We start from the raw sequence: 27,181 nt of genomic DNA, 5'->3' as shown, positions 1-27,181 counted from the left end.
AGCATAATTGATAGAAATAAATAACTATATTACTTTCATACTATAAGTTAAGCGAGAAAACCGTTATTACTGCAGAACTAATTTCTCGGAGAATGACAATGTACATTGACATGAGTAGGCCAATTTATAGAAATGTTAATTATACAATAAATAGTTTAAGTCTTATACAGTCGTTTTTATCTTAATACGAACAATAAACGATTCAGTCATTTTCAGTCTTTATGTCGATTTTATTACATATCCACTGCAGTTAATTCAGTACTGTTTAGACAATGTTCTCTCTAGCTATATTCAAAAGATTTAAATTAAATTGGTTAACTAGTTGCACCCTATCAATAATTTAACAGGCCCAGCAGTGATACATATTACATATGTATTTTGAAATGTGGAATAAACGTAAAAGAGAAACAAACCTAACAATAGACATCTAAAGGGCAACATATAGTATTTAGGCAATTATATTATTAATTGTCAGGCCCTACATCGTCCATGGTAAAAAAATTATAATCAAGAACAAATATAACTACAAAACAACATACTTTAAGTAAATTTTTAAAATTCGAACGTGTGTCCAGTCAGAATAACCAGCTATAGATAGCGTAGAGTATTTATTACACTGTTATTTCTTTATCTCCCTTAGATGACATAATTGTGAACAAAGTAAAGATATCATGTTTAAAAATTTTCCAATTTCATAAGTTTAAAAATGAAATTGACTGTTTTCAGATTTTCATGGTGCACATTTTTATACAGTTAAGTCTATGACCTACCGTCCTTCTTCTTATCCGAGTTCTTTCCTTTCTATAAGTGATAACAGGTTCAGGAGTAGACTCATAAGAGGGGTCCGTCAAATAGCTGTCTTCGTCGTTCATTTTCTTTAAATTTATATCGCACAAAATAAGAGTTCCTTTATATCGTTACTCCTCTTCGAGAGTTGAAATAATACTATTTCCCAGATCAAAAATTAGTTACTTTTGTCAAGTGAACCTACCCACCCAAGGTTGCCTTATCAACGTTATAAAGACCTCGCATTCAAAACTGCTAACCAGAACAGTTTTATTTTTTATTTCTTAAAACTGATACTGTTGACATTTAGTCAAATAAATCAATTGATTCGTTTAAGTGTAAATAACCCATTTGTCTTGACTAATTGAAATATGATTTTCATATACCTAGATGATTAGTTAAAGAAATATGTTGATTGTTATTTAATCATCCAATCATAATTAACGAAAGCGCGAGAATATCACATTCCCACGATGACCTAGAGATATTTGTATATTATTCAAAAGGTGTAACTAATTAATTATGAAATATAGGTTTGACAAAACTTACACTGGCATTGGCTCTCATTGGTGTCATAACGTATTTAATTTGAACAAAATTTCAACAGCTTAATAAAAAATTACATATTATAATAATGATTGAATCTTGTTTTTTTCGTGCATTTTTAGGATGAGAACAAATTAGTCAAATATAAATTGGTACGTTTTTATAAGTTAGAGTTTATTCCGGGTTAACGCAAAACACGAATCTAAATTTCATCAGGATAATTAAGGTATTTTTTTGTTGGAAACAAGATAGATATTCCTTGCAACAGACCACTTCTCTTCCCTTCAAGGATATGTAACAAGCATAAAATGTCTTACGAGACATCTGATTTGATATCCATATTCAGAAGCACTGACTACGACCTAATGCCTAATGGGAAGCCAAAACCAACGCCTTTTTAGACTCGAGCTTTTATTTTACGGATTTGAGAAGCCCAAGGTTGATATCATTTCTATACATCAGTAAACATGAGGGGATGGAATTTTATAGTTATTGTTTATGGTCACCTTACTCTAAATGACAAACACGGTAAATCATGGCAAAATTGCACCAAATTTGTTATATATAAAGTGCATTGAAAAACAGCAATCAAAATGTGGAATTAAAAAGAATTATAAAAATACGCTCGTTAGTGATCCTTCTGATTAAAATAGATATACTGTTGGACAAGATATACAGTTATACATGTGCAGCAGGATCTGCTTACCCTTCCGGAGCACCTGAGATCACCCCTAGTTTTTAATTGGGTCTGTGTTGCTTATTCTTTTGTTTTCTATGTTGTGTCATGTGTACTATTGTTTGTCTGTTTGTCTTTTTCATTTTTAGCCATTTTTAGCCATGGCGTTGTCAGTTTATGAGTTTGACTGTCCCTCTGGTATTGTAAAAATTAAATAAGGACATGTAACTATCACTTTCAACAGAAATCGAATATTTATTTAAATGTGTAAAATTGATGGTCTGTTAGGAAATAACGTATTAGCGGTATATAAATAATTATTCAGGATCAATTTTAAACATTCTATCAGGGGTGGTCATAAGTCAGTTATAGTAAATTAAAACTAAACAGACCAAATTGTCGCCAAGAACATGGTTCTACTCCTTGCATGAAAATAAACACTAAAACGACTTTATTAGGAATAAACTCACAATTTAAGGAATTGGTTAACACAGTAAAGCGATCTACAAAGTGAACATCATCTAACATTTTCCTCCGGTTAAGTCTGCTTTAGTAATATTCAAGTGTATTTAAAATGTATTGAACATCAATAAACTAAATTAATTATACAAAATACAAGGGGAGATTTTAATATGACTTAAAAAGGTATCAGTGTAAATCATGAAGCTGTGCATCTAACTTGTGAAATAAAGCATTAGTAATATAGGTGTTCCTATAAATTCGTATAGGATGAATGACATCAATAGTGTTATTTTCATTTTTGCCATTACAGCATGGATCTATCAAGTTTTTACGTTTCGAACGAAATAACTTTTTTCAAGTCTTATTTTTAAGACATATCACTTGGTAAGAATCATACGTCGTATAAGCTATTTCCGTGAGAGGAATATGTGTAAATCAGAATACTTAAAAAAAAAAAAAAAAAAAAAAAAAAAACACGTTAATGCACAAAAAGGAAATACCTTCCTATAAACACAAATGCAATAAACACTAAAATTACCTCTTTGTCATAATGAAATAGTCCAAATCTCAAAGAGTTTTTACTGATTATAGTTTTTTCATCCAACCTTTCCATTTGTGTATTTGTTTACCCAATATGTACGAAATATATAGATCCATTCAAGGTTATAACTATACAGAAACAATTCCAAAAAAAAATTACTTATAAGTTTCAAAATTAGCATGCGATGGTTTTATATCTCGAGAACAATCTCATTCTTAAGATTTAATTAAATACTCGAATAGTTAATTTTGGATCGAACATAATAGCTAGTATTGATAGACTTTTGATAGCTACTTTAACAAAGGTTTTAAAATTGTGATCAACATACAATAATGTTATTATGTCTAAATAAGTCAAACTGACAAATGTGTGGGTCAATAATATACATGACAGTTTTGTATAAATTTATCAGATGTACTCGTTAAAATAACTTAAATACCCACCATTAAAATATTGATATAATTAAACCTCTTTTTAGAAAACACGCATTTTATTATATAAATCGGTATATTAAACTTCATAACTTAATTCAATTATTTGCAAACCTTCCGTTAAAGGGTTATAAAAAAAAAATAAAAACACAAATTTATGTCCACTTCGAGTGACCACTGGAAACCTTCCTCCTGATATTATATATCTTGAAAACATTTTGTTCACTTAAATAAAGAAAGACGAACGTTATGTTTATCTGTCACCTTAAAGTGATTCTACACTAATCATCAATTTTCATTACAAACTACTTTCGAGAAAGCGATTTTAATCACAGCTTCTCGTCTGTCACTTCTATAACCAACTTTCACAAGAGTCACTTTGTGAACAATAATTATGAAAAAAATAAACATTCATTATTCGTATATTAATTTAGTTTCAATCAATTTTGTTGACGATAAAGCAAACATATGCTTAATGCCAGTAAATACTTTCATTATGAAACCAAAAAAAAAATAGACATTTCTGAGGCATACATTTTACCTCTACGCTCGTTTGACAAAGCTTGAAATTCTAAAATCAATGACAATTTAAGTGATGCCAAACGTAAGCTAGTTCTAATTAGCTCTGGAGTTTGTTAATCTTCTTTATAACCTGCTTGGACTACGGGACGCCATAGTACAATTAACATAGAAAAATTGAAATTTCCGACCCAGACTTCGGGTCTGGAACTTGCAATAGATCCATTGTCAAAACGATAAATGATACAAAATTATCTTTCTCATTAATTTTCCCCTAACTGGATGTATATAAAGCGTGTTTTTGTACTGCAGGACAGAAGTAGATGTATATATGTAATGTACCTATTCGTGAGGGGAAATATGTTTTGTAAATTATTTCAAACCATATTCTAATTTGAGGTGGTCTAAACGCAATACATTATACAGTTATACATGATTTCCCTCACCGGATATGCCCGATTAGATAAATGTATTTTTCGCTTCGTTTGAAATAGATTTTTAACAATTTGTGCCTGTAGACACCAGTTTCACATGACCATTTGAGTGTTAACCAATTTTAATGTCATTGATATATATTCAATAGCATCATCTGACACGGAAAACAGGGTATGGATTACAAATATCTTTGGGGTTGTAAAAAATACTGGCCTTTAATAACACGAACGAGTGCACAGTGTATGGTTTGTACTTCTATTTTAGTTTAGGTTTTCCCACTTTGTTCAAGATAGAAAGAAATATGTAGGAGATCTTCAATTTTGTTCTTTTGATTATATTTTGATCAGGAAATCCGCAGTTAATGTCCTTATATTATGAAAAATACATTCAAAATCTGACTGTCGTTAACGTCTTCGAACTTTCGGCTTTATGAAATATAAAAGCATTTCTTAATCGGTCTCACCTCGTTGCAGAATCAGTACATACACAACAAAGGGAACGAATATACAAAGAAACAAATAAGATTTCACCAGAGTTACTAAAAAGTAAATGCGAATACTGATAAGACCATCATGATGGTAAAAAAAAAACATTTTAAAAAGCAGCAGTTTACTAGACCCAGCGTATAAAATATAGACTAACCAACACAAACTCTAAAAAAATAGTTTTGCACCCGTCGTGTTACTCATGAATAAAAGGACATTAATAAGGTTAACATGTGCAGTTCATTTTTAAATCGCTATACAAATATTTAGACATCAAGTTGTTTGACCTCTTTGTGATACGTTGAGTAACAAATAAAAGGTCGGCGATGTCATACTAATTCTCATGAAAACAATAAAACAAAACTGGGAAGAAAGAAATGTTCGATTAGTATATCTCACAACAGTTTATGGACGTTTTAAACAATTTGCTAGGCAAAAAGGAAGGAAAAGACAAACAACCGTGACCCACACTATATGTATGGTTTTTCAGTGACTAAGATTATAACAAAATGTTGACTGCTGTATTTTTGACATTTTTACCTTTTATATCTGTTTGTTTTGTTCACACATCGTTGTCAATATAATGGAATTTGATGCGAATGTCATACAATTGCGCGGTTTAGCTAGCTATAAAACCAGGTTCAAGCCACCATTTTCTACATAAGAAAATGTTTGTATCTCGTCGGGAATATGATAGTTGTTATCCATTTAGTTCAGTATTTTTATGATTTTACTTTTTCAAACAAACTACTCCCCAGATGATAATTCAAACTAAACTAAAATCTGGACCTGATTTCATTTGCTCCAATTAACAAATAAAAACTGATGATTGCCAAAATTTTTTCAATATCTATATACATCTTGGTTTTCGCCATCATCTCGTCGGGAATATGATAGTTGTTATCCATTTAGTTCAGTATTTTTATGATTTTACTTTTTCAAACAAACTACTCCCCAGATGATAATTCAAACTAAACTAAAATCTGGACCTGATTTCATTTGCTCCAATTAACAAATAAAAACTGATGATTGCCAAAATTTTTTCAATATCTATATACATCTTGGTTTTCGCCATCAATCAAACACAAGCATTAGAGCCATAGGGCACCTCAGAAAAATAGGAAATGAACACATGAACAAATTGATGACATATGACAAATGGAATGGATATCGTTATAAAAGAGGCTCAGAAAGGAAACGCCATGGCGATTTCAAAATTCGAGTAAAATTCGAATAGTCAGACAGGAGATTCGGAAAAATACTATCAATGTGCACACACAGATTAGATAACCACAATTGAATACTATAATTAATAAAACACTTAGTGTACATAAACTATGTACACCGTTGTATCAAAGACAAGAAACCGCTATTTTCTGTATTATACATTCTTGATATGGTAGAGGGAATTGTAAGTCCCATATATTCAAATTTCTCATCTAAAACTATAGTGTGAAACCTTCAGCTTATTGTTATAACTTCATTAATATTTTACTTATTACAATGTAGAAACATCCCTTTTAGTAACGTCACTGGCATTTTGCTGATGATACAATTGGAATCTGTTTCATTTAAATAGTCCAATAAATGTATACATGGTATTGATTGTAGGATGATATTATTTTAGAAATACTTATTCGTAATCTTAAGTGTTTTTTTTTATATTTGACTTGTGAATGATTATAATTTGTTAAGTATCATATATATCTGTAACATCCCTACCTCGTCTGTGCATTTCCGGTGCAAATACTAGAAACAACTAGGTGATAAAAAAAATTGTTGAACATTAAAATCGACACCACAACTATTGATCGGAATCACATCGAAACTGTGCCTTACATAACCAAACCTATATCAATATACAATGTAAATAATAATGAGAAATGCTGGATGAAATGTAACCCCTTCGGTAATAAATGGTATGTAACGATGTAGTAAATTTGATAGGCTTCTTGTTAAAAAGCAATATGCCTTTGAAAATATTATATCAAACGATTGTGAAATCACTGTTTACGAATTTCTTGTAAAGATACATGCCTTCATTTGACTTCATGCTCATTTTTCCAAAGAAATTTAGCTACAAAGAATTGTAGTTGAACGCTCCAGGAGATTTTAAGAAACTCCATTATGAATTGTGTATAAACCTGTTTGATCTACCAAAACATATTGATAAATGATTGGCTAGTTTAGTTCTTCTTTCCTTTACTTCTTTTCTTCATATTTAAACTTTACTTTATACAGGTTTTTTTTTATATTAAATCAAAATGGATTAGCCTCAAATACTATATACTTATATTGCACCTATCCTCAGTCAGGAACCTGTTGTTCAGTGGTTGTCAATTGACAATGTGGTTCGTACGTTTTTTATATAGATTATACTGTTGGTTTTTTTGTTTGACTGTTTTTATTCTAGTCATTTTGGGGGACCTTTTTAGTTTGCTGTAGATGTTAAGAATTTGCTTACAATTTGAGAGGTTTTCAAATGTCTTATTATCATATTTACAGGTGGTATCCCTAGTTCGTTAGTGTACATTTCCACAGTTAACAAATATCAAACGCTATGAGCGCGTTTTGTCTTCAGAAAACTCAATGTTGACTATCGAATCAACAAAGAAGAAAGGCCAACTCAAGTACGAAGTTGAAAACATGTATTAACCAAATATCGATAGATTTTGACAAATACATCTAAGTAAATGCAAACACTGTATGTTCAATTTTAATAATTTTTATGATTTAGCAGCAACATCTAAACTTTGATCAAAACTGATGAAATATGCTCCATAGATTAAGAAACGCTTTTCTGTATGGATGATCAACATTTTGATTCTCAAACATTATAATTTAATATTTTTCTTAAATGGCCATTATTTTTTTTTTACTATCAGTTGTATTATTCACTAGTAAGCTTGCGTGTACCTTTTTCATACGACACAAGACAAAGATTTCAAACTGCAGCTTCTAAAAAAATAATTATTAGTAAAAATGGGCGCTTACTGTATCATTCCCCCCCCCAAGATATGATATTTGCAAGGAATGAAAGCAGTGCTGTACACTTTAACTACATAAGCGTTCTGCAAATATATAGGTACCAACATAAACATGTAATTCGTTCAAGTAATCTGATGAACTAGAAAAACCCCACCAAATACGTTGATGTCGACGGTTCCATCCAGTTTCTTCTTTGTCCATCGGGATCGACTGTATCATATGTATTATATCATTTGAATATTTGATACGATTCAGAATAATTAAGAGGTTTTTCTTTCTCTTCACTAGATATATCTATTTTTGTCTATTATTTTCCTGTCGATTACTTTTTTATTACTTTACGTTTTATGTTTTATTCTGAACATATTTTTGTTCAGTTTAAGCTAAATTAATATCATATAAATACTATCAAAATATAACTATTATATCTTGGTATCGATCATTATAAAACATGTATATATATTCTTAGTGAAAATGTGCATAATGATATAAAGTTATCTATACATGAGGCTATTGCACACCATGTAATTATAAGCCTGGTATCTTTAGATGCTTTTATTTTATAATACATAAATAATCCCCAATGGAGCTTAGTGAGTCATTGTAAGCGAAATGTAAATTCTTAATAATTATTAAATCGAACAAATTATTTTATGAAAACTAAAGTTGAATGCATATATGATATTAAATCATTAACGATTTTTAATTACATTAGATTTATTCAGGGAAGAAAGATATTTTTTTTATATAATATATAGAAAAAAAAATATGTCAATGTACAAGTGCATGCACATTCGTTATCAGTATATTAGTAGAAATATAATATTGTTAAAGGCTTAATATATATTTTACATAAAAGCATATGCTACATAGCTATGACACTTTTAACAAATACATTCACAGTAGGCTATTTTATTCCATATGTAAAACTTGTCATTTAATATGACAGAACAAAAACGGCTTCCTGGAGAGCAGATAAATACTGAGTGGAATAGACGTTTACAAGAAAATAATGTGCATAGAGATATTATCATTGAAGTGAAATGAAGGTTGAAAATGTAAGTATTATATACTATATATATATATATGTCGCACACTCAATTTTTCATTGCAGATCAAACATATGTATAGAGAAAAACGAAAAATCAAAGATATAAGACTGATGACCTAGAATGTTAGGCGAGCGTTTCGTCAAAACAAATCAGTGACGCTCCCATCTAAAGAGATGAGAGGTCAAATAAGTTTTACAAGTGAAACGCCTTAGAGCTTACACTTCAGAGAATAAGAACAAATCTCCCTATGACCAATTATGTTCTGGGATACATGAACTTTGTTTTTTTTCATGAATTTCATTTTTAATGAGTGTAAATTCACATTGCGATAAGACGTGTCACGGTACTTGTCTATCCCAAATTCATGTATTTGGTTTTGATGTTATATATATATGTTATATTTGTTATTCTCGTGGGATTTTGTCTATGTGTGTTACATTTTAGTGTTATGTCGTTGTCCTCCTCTTATATTTAATGCGTTTCCCTCGGTTTTAGTTTGTTATCCCGATTTTGTTTTTTGTCCATGGATTTATGAGTTTTGAACAGCGGTATACTACTGTTGCCTTTATTTAATAGAGGGTCAATGCTATGGAACCAGGTATAATCCACCATTTTTTATATGAGGACGTGCGTGTACCAAATCAAGAATATGATAGTTTTTTCTCCAATCGTTTGATGTGTTTGACCTTTTGAGTCCGCCCTTTGTAAAAGTACTTCCCATTTTACATTTGCAATTGAGTTACTAGGTATTTTGTTATTTATTTTTACTTTTTACCCGAGGTTAGTGAACTTTCAAATTCATTGACGAATAAATAATTAATGGAGAGACTGATTTGTTTTGTTGTTGTTTTTATTTTTCATTTTGAAGAGCATGGACAAAATTAAAAGGGAGACAAATCAAGGAGATAATCGAAAAGGATAAGTATATAAAGAAAACAACCAATGGTCATAACGATAAACGATGACAGGACAGTAAACAATAATAAAACATTTCATGGAAAATTGAGGATTGAGCAACTTGAACCAAAGCAAAAAATAGTTTGAGTTCCTCTACAGTGTTATTCAGTTTTGAGTCTACTTGTGGCATACATCGTATTAGATAATTTCACAATCGAAGCAAATGCGATTTGCTTGTGGCTACGACAAATAAACCAAAGCCGTTGTCATTTATGGCACATATATTTAATAACTGTTTACTAAATCATAACGGAATCAACAAATAAATCTCTTAAATGAAGGGAACACTTCCAATAATAACCTTTTTAAAATCCTGTAATCAAAAGCGGCCTTATTACAGTAACCGTTAATCAAGGAAATCAGGATTGGAAATGCAAGCATACATGTATTATATCAACTTGAAGACATATAATTGATATGAATCCAATACTTGAGTATTGCCTCACAGAAATGGAAAGTTTTCAATAGGAAAATTTACATCATCATTTTTTGTCGTAAAAATTAATTTAAATCCTCATTGTTATTTTCTTGATGTAATTGACAATATGCAGCAACCTAGACTGAATGCTTGGTACCCTATATTTTAAAATTGTGAGAGATGCAGTTTAACGAGTCACCAAATCTGGTATTATTTAGTTAAAACTATCGTCGCTTTTGTTGATGGTGAAATTAAAAAGATGTATGCCACCTTTTTCTATTTTGTTAAAAACCTCATATGTAATGTCTACGCCTTTGATAATAAAGTTTGTAGAAAATTGTATCAAACCTAGCTGTGGTCATTTGTGGCTAAAGAAAAAAATACTTACTGGTTTTAATGATTTTTACATTTTATGGATAGTAATATACAGCAAATGACACAGAACCGTGTAATTTATAATAGATAAAGCAGTATTACATCGATTTAAAGAGAAATAACCGCCTACTAAATATGTCTTTTGATTAAAAAAAAATATTGACGAACATTACCAATGTTTTATTCGTACATATGTAGATAGAACACAAAATCAGACAATTATAAAATAAATTTATAATTCAAATGATAAACTTACGTTCTGATCACAAGTATATGCAGTGTTAAAATGTCTGTGTGTTGCATTTTCCTGGATTTATTTACATCGTATATTTTTTTTAAGTATTAGTATAACAAAGTTTTATATTTGAATCTTTAGTCAAATTGTACTTCCAATCAACATGCATAGTGCAAACAAATCAATCTTAAGCTTTGCATCAAAGGGAATGTTTATTTCATTTTCTTTAAGTCGTCCTATTACAGGTATAATAACCCCTATTGTAACCCCATATTCATCAAAGACCTTTAAATTTTTGATAGAAAACATGTTTTTATCAGTGAACACTGAATATAATACTGGTCCTATTCATTTCCCATCAACTATGTCTTTCATATAATTTTGATTTCTACATTAAACTTTGAATGATATCAAATTGTAGAAATAACGGTGTGAATTATACATTGGTAGTACACAAATATATTAAACTCGAATATACATATAGGTGGAATTCGACATTAAACTTTGAATGATATAAAATATTTTAGGAATAACGGTGTGAATTATACATTGACAGTACACAAAATATATCAAATTCGAATACACGTAAGGTGGAAACATCGACAGTATTAAGGTAAGAAAACAACTTCGATTTCTGATTTTCTCCCCATGTTAACTAATTTTTACAATAAAGCAGGACGCATGATTATAGATATGTTACTGCCATCTAGTGTTCCGTTATGTCAGTTTGGATTGATTGGTGCTTATGTACACAATCGAACCCTGTGTGATAATCTGCCCCAAAATATAAACCAATATATACAGACAATACTTGAACGGCGTATCATGGTTCGTTCAATTAATCGTGACTTCTTGTAACGTTATATTTCGATGCAATTGTTTTATGCCACACGTGGAGCACCACATTTCCCTCAGGCTATCACTACTATTAAAGGAATTTTGCCTTATTGCGTCTTGTGTTTTACAGTACTTATAACATGCTTGCCTTTCAAATACTTGCTCGCTGAAGCGCTTCAGAAGCACCGAATCCATCATTTGGTAGTTCCATTCGTTCGAACTCCCGATTGTGGTTATTGACTGGTAATTTACAATTTTGATATAATAAAGACTTCAAATTGTCAGTTGTGCTATAACTGTTTAAATATGTGTCATTGTAAGGTCATCATACAGCTCATGCATGTGTGTTTTTCAATAAAATGGATTTTTTGCGGCCATCCAATAAGTGAGTGGTTTAGTTAGCTATAAAACCAGGTGTAATCCATAATTTTCTATATAAGAAAATGTCTTTTTAAAGTCGGGAATATGACAGTTGCTATCTATTCTTTTGATGTGATTGAGCTTTTGATTTTGTCATTTGTTTAAGGACTTTATGTTTTGAATTTTCCTCAGAGTTCGGTATTTTTGTTAGTTTAATTTTTTTAACTGATATCGGCTTCGTTTTTTTAACAAAATTTTTAACTTGATTGTTTTTCCTGCTGCTCTTCAACGTTTTATTTAATCACACTTTTGGCTATGGGGTTGTATATTTTATTGGACAAATGTTTTTAACTACCATCTTCAAGTTGGTGTCTGCTTTATTTTATATATTCTAACACATAGAGAAATGTACTAACTTTAAAGTATGCCATTATATCAAAACAACAACGTACGTAAAAGGATATCATATCAGGACCATTATACCTACACTGCTCATATATTATCGAATACTACCAGTTTATTTTAGAGCATGATTTGAAACTGTGGTAACCAACAGAAAATAAACGAGATTAAAGCAAATAAGTCACGGTCACGGCTTAATTTTTAAGAAATAAGATTTTTAGCTCCAACATTCATAAGATATGTATTGATGTTCTTGACATAATGATAATTGTTCTACAAAATAACTTCCATATAGGGGTACATTGTTTGTCTTCAACTGTTGATATTAAAATAAACGAGTGACAATTTCAATATAAACCTACAATATGTCAAATACCTTATGTTTCTTATATTAACTGTTGGCACTAGGTCGCAAACGTGCTCTATCGATATTAAGATTAATTCAATGACTAAATTGAAAGTTGTCAACTGTTGCTAACTTGAAAGCGAGATAATATAAGGTAAACAATAAAAGTAAACATGTTGTTGTTATAATTATGATAACTTGCACGACATGTTATTATTATACAAAATATGATCGTTGTTTTCACATTATATATTATTTAAGCTTTCAAAAATTACTTGTGATAAGAAAGGATTAAAATTTCAGAATTATTACAAAGTATAGAGATTTCTTTCGTTTACTGAATGTACAAGTTTAAATTATTTTTTTTATCAATACGGTATATGTACAGTGGTCCGTGCGATGGTGAAGTAATTGAAAACATCAAACAATACAGAACATTAAAACAGTATTAACTATTGTAATGATTTTAGCGTTTTATATTTTATAGATGTGTTAAGTGTCAGAAGACTTGTTAACTAGAACATCAAAGCACATTAAAAATGTTGAGTCATTATTGACAGAATTCGTAATTAAAAAGACTGTTTATCTCGGAAATTTATCTTTATAACCCAGTTCATTATAGTACTAATATCTTTTATAGCAGGCAAAATAATTATCCTCCAATTTAAAGTATATCTGGTTAAAGACATGTTAAGTCTCTCGGCTTTTGCTTCCTGGTTCGTTCAGTGATCTATTACGATATTACAATATGCCAACATTGCCTTCTTTGAGCTGATCTATTCATTTCAATTAAAATGGTTTCATATAATAGAAAATCCCGCTGAATAACAATTTGTGGACACTGTTAGTCGGTGTATATCCGTATGCCATTAAATGCCCTTACGCTTATGGCTAATGTAGACTCTATTCGTCGTTCGGGGAATACAATATACAATAATGACATGACTTTGTTTCAGCAAAGTATTATATTAATGTATGTTTCTTTCATTTTTAAACGTACAAGTTTCCAATTGAATGAATATTTGCTTTCCTAATCTTTTCAGAATTTTTATAGTTTTGATATTCAGCTTACAAGTCCGTATATAACAAGTTTCATTTCATAAATTAAGTGCATTCAAGACCCTTTACCAAGTTAAGGTTTCATCTTGAGCATTGAAACTTAAGTCTCCAATTCGAGTCTCCAAAGTTATGACTGATGCAATGTTATCCAATATAAAAAAAACAACATTCAAGACATTATTTGATAACATTAACTTTCAATAATAAAAAAACCAATTCCACTCAAACCGTTGCTAGGACTTTTGGGAACTCCCAGTGAGGTTTTTCTTCATTGCGAGATGAGTCTTTACGCGCGTCAGTCGTAAATATAAACATTCAATCCTGGTATCTATGATGAGTGTATTCGTTGCCATATTATTAAAAAACGTCAAATGTTTTAAACGAATGGAATATTTTTTCAATGATTGATAATTCAAACAACACCACAAAAATATATGGGCATCAATTTGAATCAGATAAGTACGTGATATTCCTACAAAGTGTTTTTTGTGGTATATTTTAACTTCATAAACTTATCAATAAATGATTAACGTTTGTCCTATCCAGTGCATTCATCTTCTTATGAGAAAAACAATAAAGTATACACTTTATAATATCTATATTTCGTGAGTGTTCATAGCAGAGATAGACTTAACATTGAACCTTTATTCTTTTTTGGGGGTATTGAAATGTTCACTAATTCAGTCATTGAAAGACAATAACAATCAAAACCAAGGAGTAAACAAGGACTTATCAAACCAAAGGACATCTACATCAACAGTTATAAATCATAAATAAGAACCAACACGAACTCCACTAAAAACCAGGAGTAAAATCTGATGCTCCGGAAGTGTAAGCATTTCCTGCACTGTATATGGCACCAGTCGTGTTATTTCTTTGTTCAGTTCGGTAATGATGGAAGGTTATTATGACTGAGGAAGAATATCAGATATGATTTCTGACACACTTTTGTCATAATGGCCAATCAGTTCATGATGGCGACCGTAAACTTTCTTGAGTGATGACCTTAATTTGATTGATTCATAGCCCTGTCTTAGCAACTTTTGAGAAAGCAGTATTCCTCGTTCAACAAAATCAACGTACTTCGAGCTAGCTCTAGAGTAACGTATCAATTGAGACATGTATACTCCATATGCTGGTGCCGCTAGGATGTTGCTACACAAAAATGGAAAGTTGACTACAGGAAAATAAAAATCATCGCGTTTGTCATAAATTTTGGTATTCAACCTACCATCAGTAGTCATTTCGAGAAAAGGTCTAGATATGAAGCAGATTTATCTGTGTCGGTAGTATCTTTAATTTCAAGTTCACTTGGATATATTAAATGTAAGTGATCACTGAATCTATTATTATTAAGAGAAAGTACATCATCAATATACCGAAAAGTGAAATTAAAAGACTGGGCTAATTTCTTTTCTCCTTTCTGTACAAGCCCTTGGATAAATTCTGTTTCATAGGAATATAAAAACAAATCTGCAAGTAGAGGAGCGCAATTGGTACCCATTGGGATTCCAATAGTCCTTCTTTGACTGCAGTAAGTATGGCAGTAAGAACGTTAGAAAGGGGTTTAGTGGAACACTGGGAAGAACCTGCAATATACCTTTCCTTATAAGGATTCTTGTGAAGCTTAGGAATCCAATATAAGGATGGAAGATCCTGGTCTTCATCCTTTGGATTAACACGAAAGGAGATTAGAACCGATTTATGGTTTTCCAGGATGTCCTGCTTCGTAAGTGTACTTAGTGTATATGTAGGATTTCCAAGTGTGTTATTTATCCCCAATTCCTCAATCAGGCAGTCAATGTTATGTTTCTTGCAAACAAAAACAATATTGTTTGAAGCTTTGTCAGCTGGAACGACAACATATTTGTCATGGGGGCAAGACAACTCCTCTATGACCCGAGGGTCTCTAAAGATAGAAGGAGCTTTGGTGTTCATTGGCCCTTTAAGCTTACTTACTGTTATCTGAATAAATGATCTCACTGATTTTACCCACTCCGAAAGAGTGTCAACCTCAACCTTTTCTCTTTTTGCCCAGTCTTTTGCATAACCCACAACAGAATCCATAAGTAGTTTGAAGTTCTGCTTCCAATTGATTGGCTGTGGCTCTCTGTTTTTCGGACCCTTGGACAAAAGTTGTCTCAAATTGTAGTTATTTGATATGTTTAGGTCTCCAGAAATTACATGGCCAGCAGGATTATACACGAAATGGGAATGTGAACAGGCACAATCAGGTGGTTTAGCTTTGAGGTCATCAATATTTAGATTCTGCAACACTTTTTTGTGAAAAAGTTCACCTATAAATCAAAATAAAAACTAAGCAATAAATTACTTTCATATACAAGAGGGCTTTATACTTTAGTAGTTCAATTTAAACTACCCTTTATCAGTGTTAAATTCAAATATTTATTTAAGATGTGTTCGGATGATATTTCTTAACGGTTTCACGAGAGTGAAGTTAATGAATTGTGTATTGCTGTTACATGCGTATAATGCTTGGACTTGATAGCTATAAATACAACAACTATGGACTAGTAAATAAATCTTGTGTGATACAATAAAGGTTCTGCGAACGTAAAATATCTGACACTTGAATACCTATACAATGTAACAGTTGTTTCTTTAAATATGATTTGCAATATAAAATTCATGAAATTAATTTTTCGTCAATGTGTCACCTCAATCAGAATATCAAACTTTATTAATTTTACCAGTCGTCGTATTGTTCTCTATAAAAAAAAATTTAAAAAAGGCTATACTTTTTTAATTATTTTTCTTACTTAAGTTTCTGGTGTTTTACTTTGAAGTTCACTATTTGTTATACAATAATTATATTAGACGTATTTTTAGCGTCATATATATTTTGTAATTGCATAAACGGTACCAATTTTTCTGCACCAGATGTGCATTTCGACAATCATTGTTACTTCAGTGTTGCTCGCGACCGAAATATGCATATTGCAAGGACGAAAAACTATTTATGCCAAAAAGGAAACAAAAGTATAACCATAGTCGGGCAAGGAATCAGTGCTTTATTTTAAATAATTTCAAATACAAAATTTTAATAACATAAAATCCATATTTTCATGCAAGTACTGAAGTACTGGCTACTGGGATGGTGATCCCCTCGAGGACTATCAGTCCACCAGCAGAGCCATTGACCCAGTGGCAGTATTAACATAAACTATCACGATTTTCTACATTATATGCGCATTTTGTCAATCTGACTGTAATAATAATCAATACGTCTCTCCAGTGATGTTATTAGTTTCTTTTAAAGTGAGCATTAATAAGTTGACCTTACATGGATTTGGCTATTATATACATATGTTATGACTCTAATGGTTATATAGCTCTTGATTCGGTACTTATACATCCGTTGTTATCAAATATTTTGCTTTATTCATTCCTGACCAAGGTTAACCTACTAATTTTTCAAAAGAGTTATTTTTTTTTCTTATCTTCTATATTAAATAAGGAGATGTGAAATGGTGATCTACGAAACAACTATCAGAATGTCACGGATTTTAGCAACTATATTCAACGTATGACCTTTAACAAAATGAGTCAAGCTAGTACCGCATAGTCAGTTATTCAAGGCTCGAACATGACAATATGTGAAACAAAATTGAAAGGAAAAAACACGAAAAATGAATAAACCAAAAATAGATAACAACCAATGCCAACTACTGAGTTACAGAATTCTGATTATGTCCCTGTCCCAAGTAAGGATGTGAAGGACGCCTCCGGGTGCGAGAATTTATCGTTGCATTGAAGACCTGTTGTGACCTTCTGCTGTTGTCTGCTCTATGGTCGGGTTGTTGTCTCTTTGGCTCATTCCCCATTTCCATTCTCAATTTCATCTCAATCCAAGTCACAATTTATAAAAGTAAACCATCATAGGTCAAATTGCGGTCTTCAACATGTCTGTCATATGTGTTTTTGGCAAATTGTTTTGTTATCAATAAGGCCGTTAGTTGTCTTAATTGAATTGTTACATATTTGTATTGTCGAGGCCTTTTATGGTCGACTATAAGTATATGAGTTTTCCTCATTTTGGAAGGTCGTAGGGTTGTCTGTAATTGCTTACATCCACTTGATTTGAACTTTGCTGGATAGTTGTCTCATTGGCAATCATACCACATCTTCCTATTTTTAAATTGAGATACACACAGAAATTTGGATTTAAACATGATAATAAGCAGGTAACCCTCCTTTAATCAGGGCAATAGTGTAATAGTATAACGTAAGAACAAACTGTAAAATTAGGCAGTATGGTTGTTATATACATGGACACCACTCGTACTGATATTTCTTTCAATTGTCCAATAATACTACCACTACCGACGGGTGTATTGAACGCAAAATTATGTTTTTGAACTTCTACTTTATAAATCGAATTGAAGGGAATAAGTGAATGTCACATTCGTACCTTATATATAAAATACTAATAACCTTGAATAGAATCATTTTCAACGAATTAAATTTTTATTAATGGTATTTATGATACATAATGAACGATGCATTGAATTGTAATTATTGTTGAAAATTATGTAACGATATATACCCATATTATGTAACGATATATACCCATATTATGTAACGATATATACCCATATTATGTAACGATATATACCCATATTATGTAACGATATATATTCATATTATGTAACGATATATACTCATATTATGTATTGAGAAATCATGCAAAAACGTTGGTTCGTAGAAACGATACGATCCCGAACGATGGATGGTATAATTTATAAGCAGGAGCTTTTCAATTGTGTCTCTGTCTTAGACCACTGCTGAGATGTCTTTTCAAAGTGCCTCTTTGATCTGAGATTTACCCTTTTATAAATGAGATCAAATACCTATCTTATTATCTTCTTTCCTTCTCCAACTGCATATTTATAATCAAAACATTAAAAAAAATGGTAGATTTAAATCGAGAAACTATTTTCAGAACATTCAATATAGAATCTTTAAAATCTATGTAGTATGATTGCCAATGAAACAATTGACCGTTAAAGATCAAAGGACAAAACTATGAACAATTACATGATTTCAATCAGCCCTCAACAATGAGCAAACGTAATAATGTATAGTAGGTCATAAATGCTTAAGGAATGTCATTATAAATTTAAAACAATTCAAAGGAAGTGTCAATGGCTTTATTTAAACTACAATAATAAACGAAAAATATATTACCACAGACGACAATCAACGGCAATTGCGTATACTGAATTGGTTTAAAGGCTCGTCATGTTTTATTGAATGTCCAATGTATAACGTAAGGTATTCTTACAAAGAAAATAAATATTATAGTGGTGCAAAAACGTCTTATAAAACAACAATTCAAAAAATCAAAATCAAATTGGTCGAAGGTATATTGCACGAAATTCAATACTAATTATTGTTAAAATTAATTTCTGCCAATAAAAATAATTGCTGAAGACACAAATTCTTGAAATAGCAAAACATTTTGCGACTAGATAGGATGCATAAAATCCTAATCGAAATACAATGACATAAAAACGAATTTTAATCTCAACAATTATTTGCAGTCATGATTTATACCGATATCTAAAATCGTTTAATGTTATGTTTTATATAGGTAATGCATTTTCTTTATGTGACAATTTATGCTCTTCATCTAAGAATTCATTCCTTGTCAGTGAGAGATACAAAGAATGTACTTATGGATTCCTACATTACAACACGCTGGCTATAGCAATAAATCGTATGCATAATAGTTTAATCAATATGTAAACCGTTGATTCATAGTTACATGTACATTGTGTAGATTAAAGAAGTTTTCAAACCAATAATTACGCCATGAACGGAAACTTGTCATATATGGAAACACAACAATCAACGTTATCATTTAAATATTATATTAAAGTATGTAGTTATCAAATCACTGTTGAATTCATACAAGCTACGTCATTTCTTTTCAAAACTGAATAAGCTTATATTTAATACATTAAAATATACTAGAAAAAACACTATGTACGGCAATGGATTGTCCATATCAAATGAAATAGGATGCACGGTACCAATTTGATCGATTGTCTGCCGAATAGACCACTTTCGAGTTCATCCGTTACCGGAAAAAAACTCGTCAATTATGCGCGCCTTTGTGACATTATTAACCAGATAGAGGGAATCACCTGTATCCCTGCACTATTAACGTTCATCAAGCGTCTCAGTGATCGTCATTGTGCAGGAATTGCCAATGAGACAACTAGCCATCAAAGTTCAAATGAATTGGATGTAAGCAATTAAGGGCAATTATGTGAAAACAAATCCATACTGTATGGTCGCGTATCAAAGGCACTGTCATGGAAAATATGAAACAATTCAAACAAGAAAACTATCAGCATAATGCACCAAACAGTTTACTAAAACAAATATAACAGAATAAAAGCGGGAGATTTGGCTAGACACAAAATCAGGTTCAACCCACCATTTGTTCTTAAAAAGTCCTGTTCCAAGTCAGGAACATGGTCGTTGTTATATTATAGTTCGTTTCTGTGTGGATTTCATTTTAATGTTTCTGTTGTATCGTTGTTCTCCTCTTATATTTGATGTGTTAACCTCAGTTTTAGTTTGTAACCGGATTGGTTTTTTTCTGAATCGATTTATGAATTTCATACAGCGGTATACATATGTTGCCTTTATTTACGAACCATGTAACGACATCCACTGAACTACATGTTCATGACTTGAGACAGTCACACACACATAAATAGTTTAGCGGAGTTTGTGAGAGTTGACAGTGTTGTAACAGTTTAACATAAATAAATAAATAAATAAATAAATAAATAAATAAATAATCTTTATTTCAAGAGGATGATCCCATTAGTTAAAACTTATCTTCCTGAGAGTCCTCAAAATAATAATAACATATTTATAAGTACATAGAGAGTATTATAAAGTTATATTATACACAATATACAATTGTATTTAAAATAATAATGAAAAAGCATATTAATTTGCACAATTGATGAAAAATTTGTAACATTTTGTTTTAAAAGATACAAGTGTATTACTCATTTTTATTTCATTTGGTAAACTGTTCCATATTTGAGAACCTGAATATGTAAATGTTTTCTTTAAAAAAATTGTTTTTGGTTTTGGAAGATTTAATAGTTTTTCATCAGCTGAACGTAAGTTATAATTTTGATTATCAGTAAAATGAAAATTTTCTTGTAAATAGTTAGGAACCATACCATTTAATGATTTAAATACAAGTATTGCCTTTTGGTATTGAATGCGTTTTTCCACATTTAACCAGTGTAAACTATTAAACAATAAACTGGATGATGTCATTGTGTCAGCTTCTACTATAACCCTAGCAGATTTCTTTAATAACTTATTAAGTTTATTTATTCCACTTTCACAACAGCTTCCCCATATATTGCAACAATAATCAAATAATGGCAGAATATAAGCATTAAAATAGATAATACGTATATGCATAGGTAAATATTTTCTTATCTTTTGTAATAAATTGATTCTGTTTGATATAGTACATGACATTTTATCTATCTGCTGATTCCAATTTAGGTTTTTGTCAATATATAAACCAAGAAGTTTTTCACAATCTACATTTTCTATTTGTTCATTTGAAATATTGATATCTAAACTGTTTCCAGTTGAACAAAGCCTTTGTTTTGAACCAATTATCATTGATTTACACTTTCTGGCATTTAATTTCATACAATTTTGCGAACACCAGTTTTCAATTACATGAATATCATTTTGAAGGTTAGAAGTTAACTGAAGTAAATTATTACCTTTACAATGTAATGTAGAATCATCTGCATATAAATCTATTAATGAATGTTCTATATTAAGTGGTAAATCATTGATATATAAAATAAATAACAGAGGGCCCAGGATAGAACCTTGTGGTACCCCAGTTTTTATGCATTTAGTATTAGACATGATGTTATTGACCTTAACTTGTTGGCTTCGTTCAAACAAGTATGACTTAAACTAGTCTAGTGTACAATTTGAAACATTATAATATTCAAGTTTTTTCAATAAAATTATATGATTAACCAGATCAAAAGCTTTCTTTAAATCTAAAAATATAACTCCGTTTATCTCTCCATTATCTATATTTGCTAACCATTCATCTACTAATTTAGTAAGAGCAGTAGTACACGAATGTTTAGGTCTGAAACCTGACTGTGTAGTATTAAGAAGGTCATTACTATTTAAAAATATATACAAACTATTAGCTATATGTCGTTCTATAATTTTTGAGAGACAAGGCAAAACTGCTATTGGTCTATAATTATCAGGATTACAGGCATCGCCACTTTTAAAAATTGGGCAAACTCTTGCAGTTTTAAAAATACTTGGAAATTTACCACTTTTGATGCTTAGATTAAATATATATGTCAAGGCTGGTGCAATGACATCGCTGCACATACTCAAAATATTTGGTCCGACATCATCTAAACCAGTTGCTTTAGACTTGTCAAGTTTTTTTAAATACATGTTTACATCTAAAATACTCATTTCTGGTATAATGAATTTTTCACTACCCGTTTGTAACTTTGATTTTACAAATTTATTGAGTGCATCAAAACTGGCACCATCATCATTATTACATAATTTGTTATCAACTATACCTTCAGTAATATTTGTGAAATGCGCTAAGAACACACTATGAAAATCTGTTGCAAAAGACTTAACTCATCAGATAGATAATATTAGAAAAAGTGCATCTAGCAAAAACAGAATGGACGTGGACGGGTACTTCTATATTCACGCAATAAAAAGGCACTACGTACAGATCTGAGAGTACAAACAACTATTGACAACAAGTTCAAAGCCAATAACAACTTATTAAAATGTAACTAAAGCAAAAGTCTTGAGAGCTAAGAATGTGTACTGGTCTTATATTACATGTGCAGCCTCGTTATAAATTGCGATACTTATCAATAGATTTCTTAACAAGTGCTGTTTGCGGCAAATTCGCATAAGATTTCAATCAAAACTATTTCTGATAATACTAAGTATACGCCAAACATGGTTCAATAGGTGTACTTTTTTTTTAAATCCATAGCTTAACCTGTTGAAACTAACATGTCACCATTTGTCATCAGTGTTTGATAACGTTATTGAATAAAGATTAAAATACTTAAACTTATAAAAAGTAATAGATAAATGAGCTTGTAACACTGACTGAATAAATTGATTTCACATTTTCATACATAGCTTACATAAAAGTCAGTTAAAATGATATATCCTTAAAATTTTGTTTTTGTTTTTTCCCACATACACATACCATATTATGTGTAGCTAATCTTTAACGATCATAATTTTTGACACTGTTCGATAAAACCAGAAGCATAAAACATCCATTGTTTTGCTGTTCCATAATTATCGAGCGAAATAGTTTATTTGTCCCCTAAAATCATTTGACAAAATGCACGCGTAAGGGAAAACACACTTATTGCTGCTCCTCATCACAAAGGCGTGTTTTTTTTTTTATATCACATTGCATTTTTCCATCATCTACCAAGACCGGGAGCATAGATAAATGAAACCATAAATGGATCGAATAAATAAAATAAACAGCTGCGCCATGAGCGCATGGTACGCCCGTCGTCTTGTGTATAAGGTTTATGCAATAATCATCAATAGTTTCTGAGATACAGTGCGACATGTGAAAAAAAAACTTTTATAACAAAAAACTCAATAACTAAAAAAAAATTTGAATCAAAACCAAAAAGTATACAGATCTTGAGAATAATATAACAAAAAAGTGTGTAAAGTTTTAAGCAATAATCATAAATTGCTTTTGAGATACGGCGTCACATGTGAACACACCCCCCCCCTTTTTTTTTACAAAAAACTCAATATCTCTAAAATAAAATTTTGAATCAAAACCAAAAAGTATACAGATCTTGAGATTATTATAACAAAGGAGTGTGTAATTTTTTTTAGCAATAATCATATATAGTTTTTGAGATACGGCGCGACATGTAAAAAAAACCTCCCCCCTTTTTACAAAATAATCAGTAACTCAAAAGTAGATTTTTAAATCATTACCAAAAAGTATACAGATCTTAAGATTAATATTACTAAGAAGTGTGTAAAGTTGTAAGCAAAAGTCCTACATTATTTTTGAGATACGGCGCGACATGTAAAAAAACATAAAAAAACACCCCCTTGTTTTAGTTACAAAGTCCCGTAACTCAAAAAGTTTTAATCATATTTCCATAAAAAAGTATACAGATCGTTTGACCATCATAAGAAACAACTATATAAAGTTTCATGAAATTTGGATAAGTCGTTCTCAAGTTACGGTGCGACATGTTCACGCCGGGCAGACGGACGGACAGACGGAGGCCGGACATTTGTATATACCATACTACGTCCCGTCAAAATGTTGACGGGCGTATAAAAGGTAAAACATTCACTTGATAGATACAAAATTATATGGAAATAATACCATCGGAACAAATTTCTCGTTCCTTTTTTATCTTTTTCATTAACGCATGATAATATTGATGAGATACTTTAGAGCAGTATAAAACCGGCACTGATTCTTCCGTTTTTAATGACAGTTAATGAATGCGAATACAGTTGCTGTTACATAAATTGTATTTACCGATGGTTTTAAGTTTGCGTGGTACGTAAAATATGAACACAAGTTCAAAATAATATAACTATCTACCATAGGATCGAATTTCATGTTTAGGTTTCATTTAAAGAACCAAAGTTTTCAACAAGTTTCTTTATTGCATAATGGCTAGCTTTTATGTCTACGAACAAATAGGATATAATTATTATCAATACACATCACGATTCTCACACAGATTAAACGCACAATGAAGAAATAATTTGTTTAAATTATGATAATGTGAACTCAATTCTAGTCATAAGAAATTATTGTTTGCATTTTAACAATAAATGTATTTGTAAAGAATGCATTAGTAGTTGTTGAAATTTAATTTTCACTTGAAGTGTACTTTTTGAAATATTAATTAATCTGAACATTTGTATTCTATATATATTAAATTTTACACTTCACGTATTCTTTATATTCAATTTGTAAGCGAAATACGAGTTTTATAAATCATTTAAGAAAAAACTTGAATGTCTTCTAAATCTGTTTACTTTCAGAATAGGACAGTGGTGGATGTAATTTAGAACAGACATAGGTTTTGTACGATAAAATAAATGTCTTCTAGATACTACACCTTTGAAATTGCACCATGAAGAGTGGACAAAAGACATAAAACTGCAAGGTAAGTCAATGTAGATGAATTATAAGGGAATCAAATACAAGTGATACATTGATCGTATATTTGCGATATATCCGTAATGGCTTTATAAATTATATATCAGTTATACACCGCCCCATACAGGCATAGATACATAGTCATTGTGACATATTTTTGATTTTTTTGGGGGTATTTTTCTATATAGCTTCAGTTTATTCATTCTCGTTTTTAGAATTTGCTGTTTTTGGTAATACTATACACTATATTTTTCAACACAATTGTATGTGTATATGCTATTAACTCCAGCAAGGGAGCTCATCACTGTTGTTTGAAGATTGTCTTTTAAACTGAATATGATACATCGAACGGAGATGATACTTTATATTGAACTATTTTATTTTCATGTATTCTAATGATTACGAGTATTCGCTATGCAACATTTTAAGCTGCCCGATCCCACCTCATTTGTTGAAACTTTTGACACCGATTTATTTTGTAAGTTTTGAAAGGAGAAAATATTAATATAAATACGAGAGATGAGTGTAATAAATGTTAAAATGGTATCAACTCAATGAGGAAAAAATAGAATACAGCTGGAGTGTTCAATATAGGTTTTCAATAATGGGATCAATAAAATAAATGAATCTCTCATTCGTTGTTAGTGAATAAATCAAACTAAAACAATAACTCCAAACTATCCATTATTAACATATAGAACATACGACAACTATTGGCAATGTTCTTCACATATAGAACATACGACAACTATTGGCAATGTTCTTCACATATAGAACATACGACAACTATTGGCAATGTTCTTCACATATAGAACATACGACAACTATTGGCAATGTTCGTCACATATAGAACATACGACAACTATTGGCAATGTTCTTCACATATAGAACATACGACAACTATTGGCAATGTTCTTCACAGGGAACATGCAAATAAATACATTGTATGTGGCAGGATTAAACTAAGTATTTTAGATCTTATAATAAAATCCTCATAAGTTATTCACGCTTTTGCCAGTTGAATTCAAAATGGTTCCATATAAAGTATCATCCCTAAACGAATTATGAATTGTGTCTTTACATAATGTTTGTTTTATAGAGCTTTATCTTTTATGGAAAAACTGCAAAAACTCTTAAAAAGCATCCTTTACGTGCATATATATCATTGGTATGTACATGTATATATGATCCAAGGACCTACCAAAAATTATTATATTTAGTTTAATTTTTTCTAACCTGTATGTTGGAGTAGACCTTTTACCTTTTTGGTGGTGGTCGTGTTGCTCAGTGTTTCGTTTTCTATGTAACAGCAGTTGTTTGTAAATTTTTTTATCTTTTCGACTCCATTGTTGTTGTTTTTTATTTGCTATGGTATTGGAGGTTTCCTGACACATACATTTTGTTTCTTCCGCCTACTCTAAAATTTAAGGCGATATCCCTTATGATTTTGCCAGTGCCTATATACGAACAGTTTTGGTCAATTCAAGCATAGTTTTGGATAATTTGTTGTATAATGTTAGCTATTATTCGGTTCATCTACCGTCCATGCCATATACCAGTGGACCATAGTTGGTCATTTATATAAATTTCCTGTTTACAAAACTTAAAATTTATCGAAAAACTAAGGATTTTCTTATCCCAGGCATAAATTACCTTAGCCGTATTTGGCACAACTTTTTTCAATTTTGGATCCTCAATGCTCTTCAACTTTGTTCTTGTTTGACTTTATGAATATTTTGATATGAGCGTCACTGATGAGTCTCATGTAGACGAAACGCGCGTCTGGCGTACTAAATTATAATTCTGGTACTTTTGATAACTATTTGTAAAGTGGTGTCATTCATAAAAATGCATGAAATATATGAATCTATAACACTTAATTTTTGAATCAATATCACGACTTTCAACTTGTCGGAACTTAAAAACGCTTCTGTATAAACCATGAACAACTTGATCAAATTTTCATATATGCATACAGTCAATAAATTAAGTTGGGAATTAAATA

General features: G+C 30.7%; 2 protein-coding genes across 4 annotated transcripts in view; one reads left to right on the top strand and one right to left on the bottom strand.

The window, feature by feature from the left end:
• LOC143085281 (uncharacterized) overlaps nt 1–27,181 on the bottom strand; it is a 51,197-nt gene that overhangs the window by 22,014 nt on the left and 2,002 nt on the right. The window contains exon 1 of one of the 3 annotated variants that reach the window (XM_076261546.1): nt 3,009–3,138. The exons of 1 other annotated variant lie outside the window; for it this stretch is intronic. In XM_076261546.1, coding sequence (XP_076117661.1) covers nt 3,009–3,083 — 75 coding nt within the window. In that variant the 5' untranslated portion in view covers nt 3,084–3,138. Of the gene's footprint in view, nt 1–770; nt 924–3,008; nt 3,139–27,181 lie in introns of those variants that run through there. One more of the 3 variants, XM_076261543.1, reaches the window with a different exon arrangement.
• LOC143085280 (uncharacterized) overlaps nt 11,380–27,181 on the top strand; it is a 51,456-nt gene continuing 35,654 nt past the window's right edge. The window contains exons 1-2 of the mRNA XM_076261540.1: nt 11,380–11,519; nt 25,059–25,183. The gene's annotated coding sequence lies outside the window, so the exon portion shown is untranslated. The remainder of the gene's footprint in view (nt 11,520–25,058; nt 25,184–27,181) is intronic.

This window comes from Mytilus galloprovincialis, chromosome 8 (assembly GCF_965363235.1).
Source record: "Mytilus galloprovincialis chromosome 8, xbMytGall1.hap1.1, whole genome shotgun sequence".
Classification (NCBI taxonomy): Eukaryota; Metazoa; Mollusca; class Bivalvia; order Mytilida; family Mytilidae; genus Mytilus; species Mytilus galloprovincialis.
The sequence above is the reverse complement of the archived record's forward strand: the minus strand, read 5'-3'. Positions and strand labels throughout refer to the sequence as shown.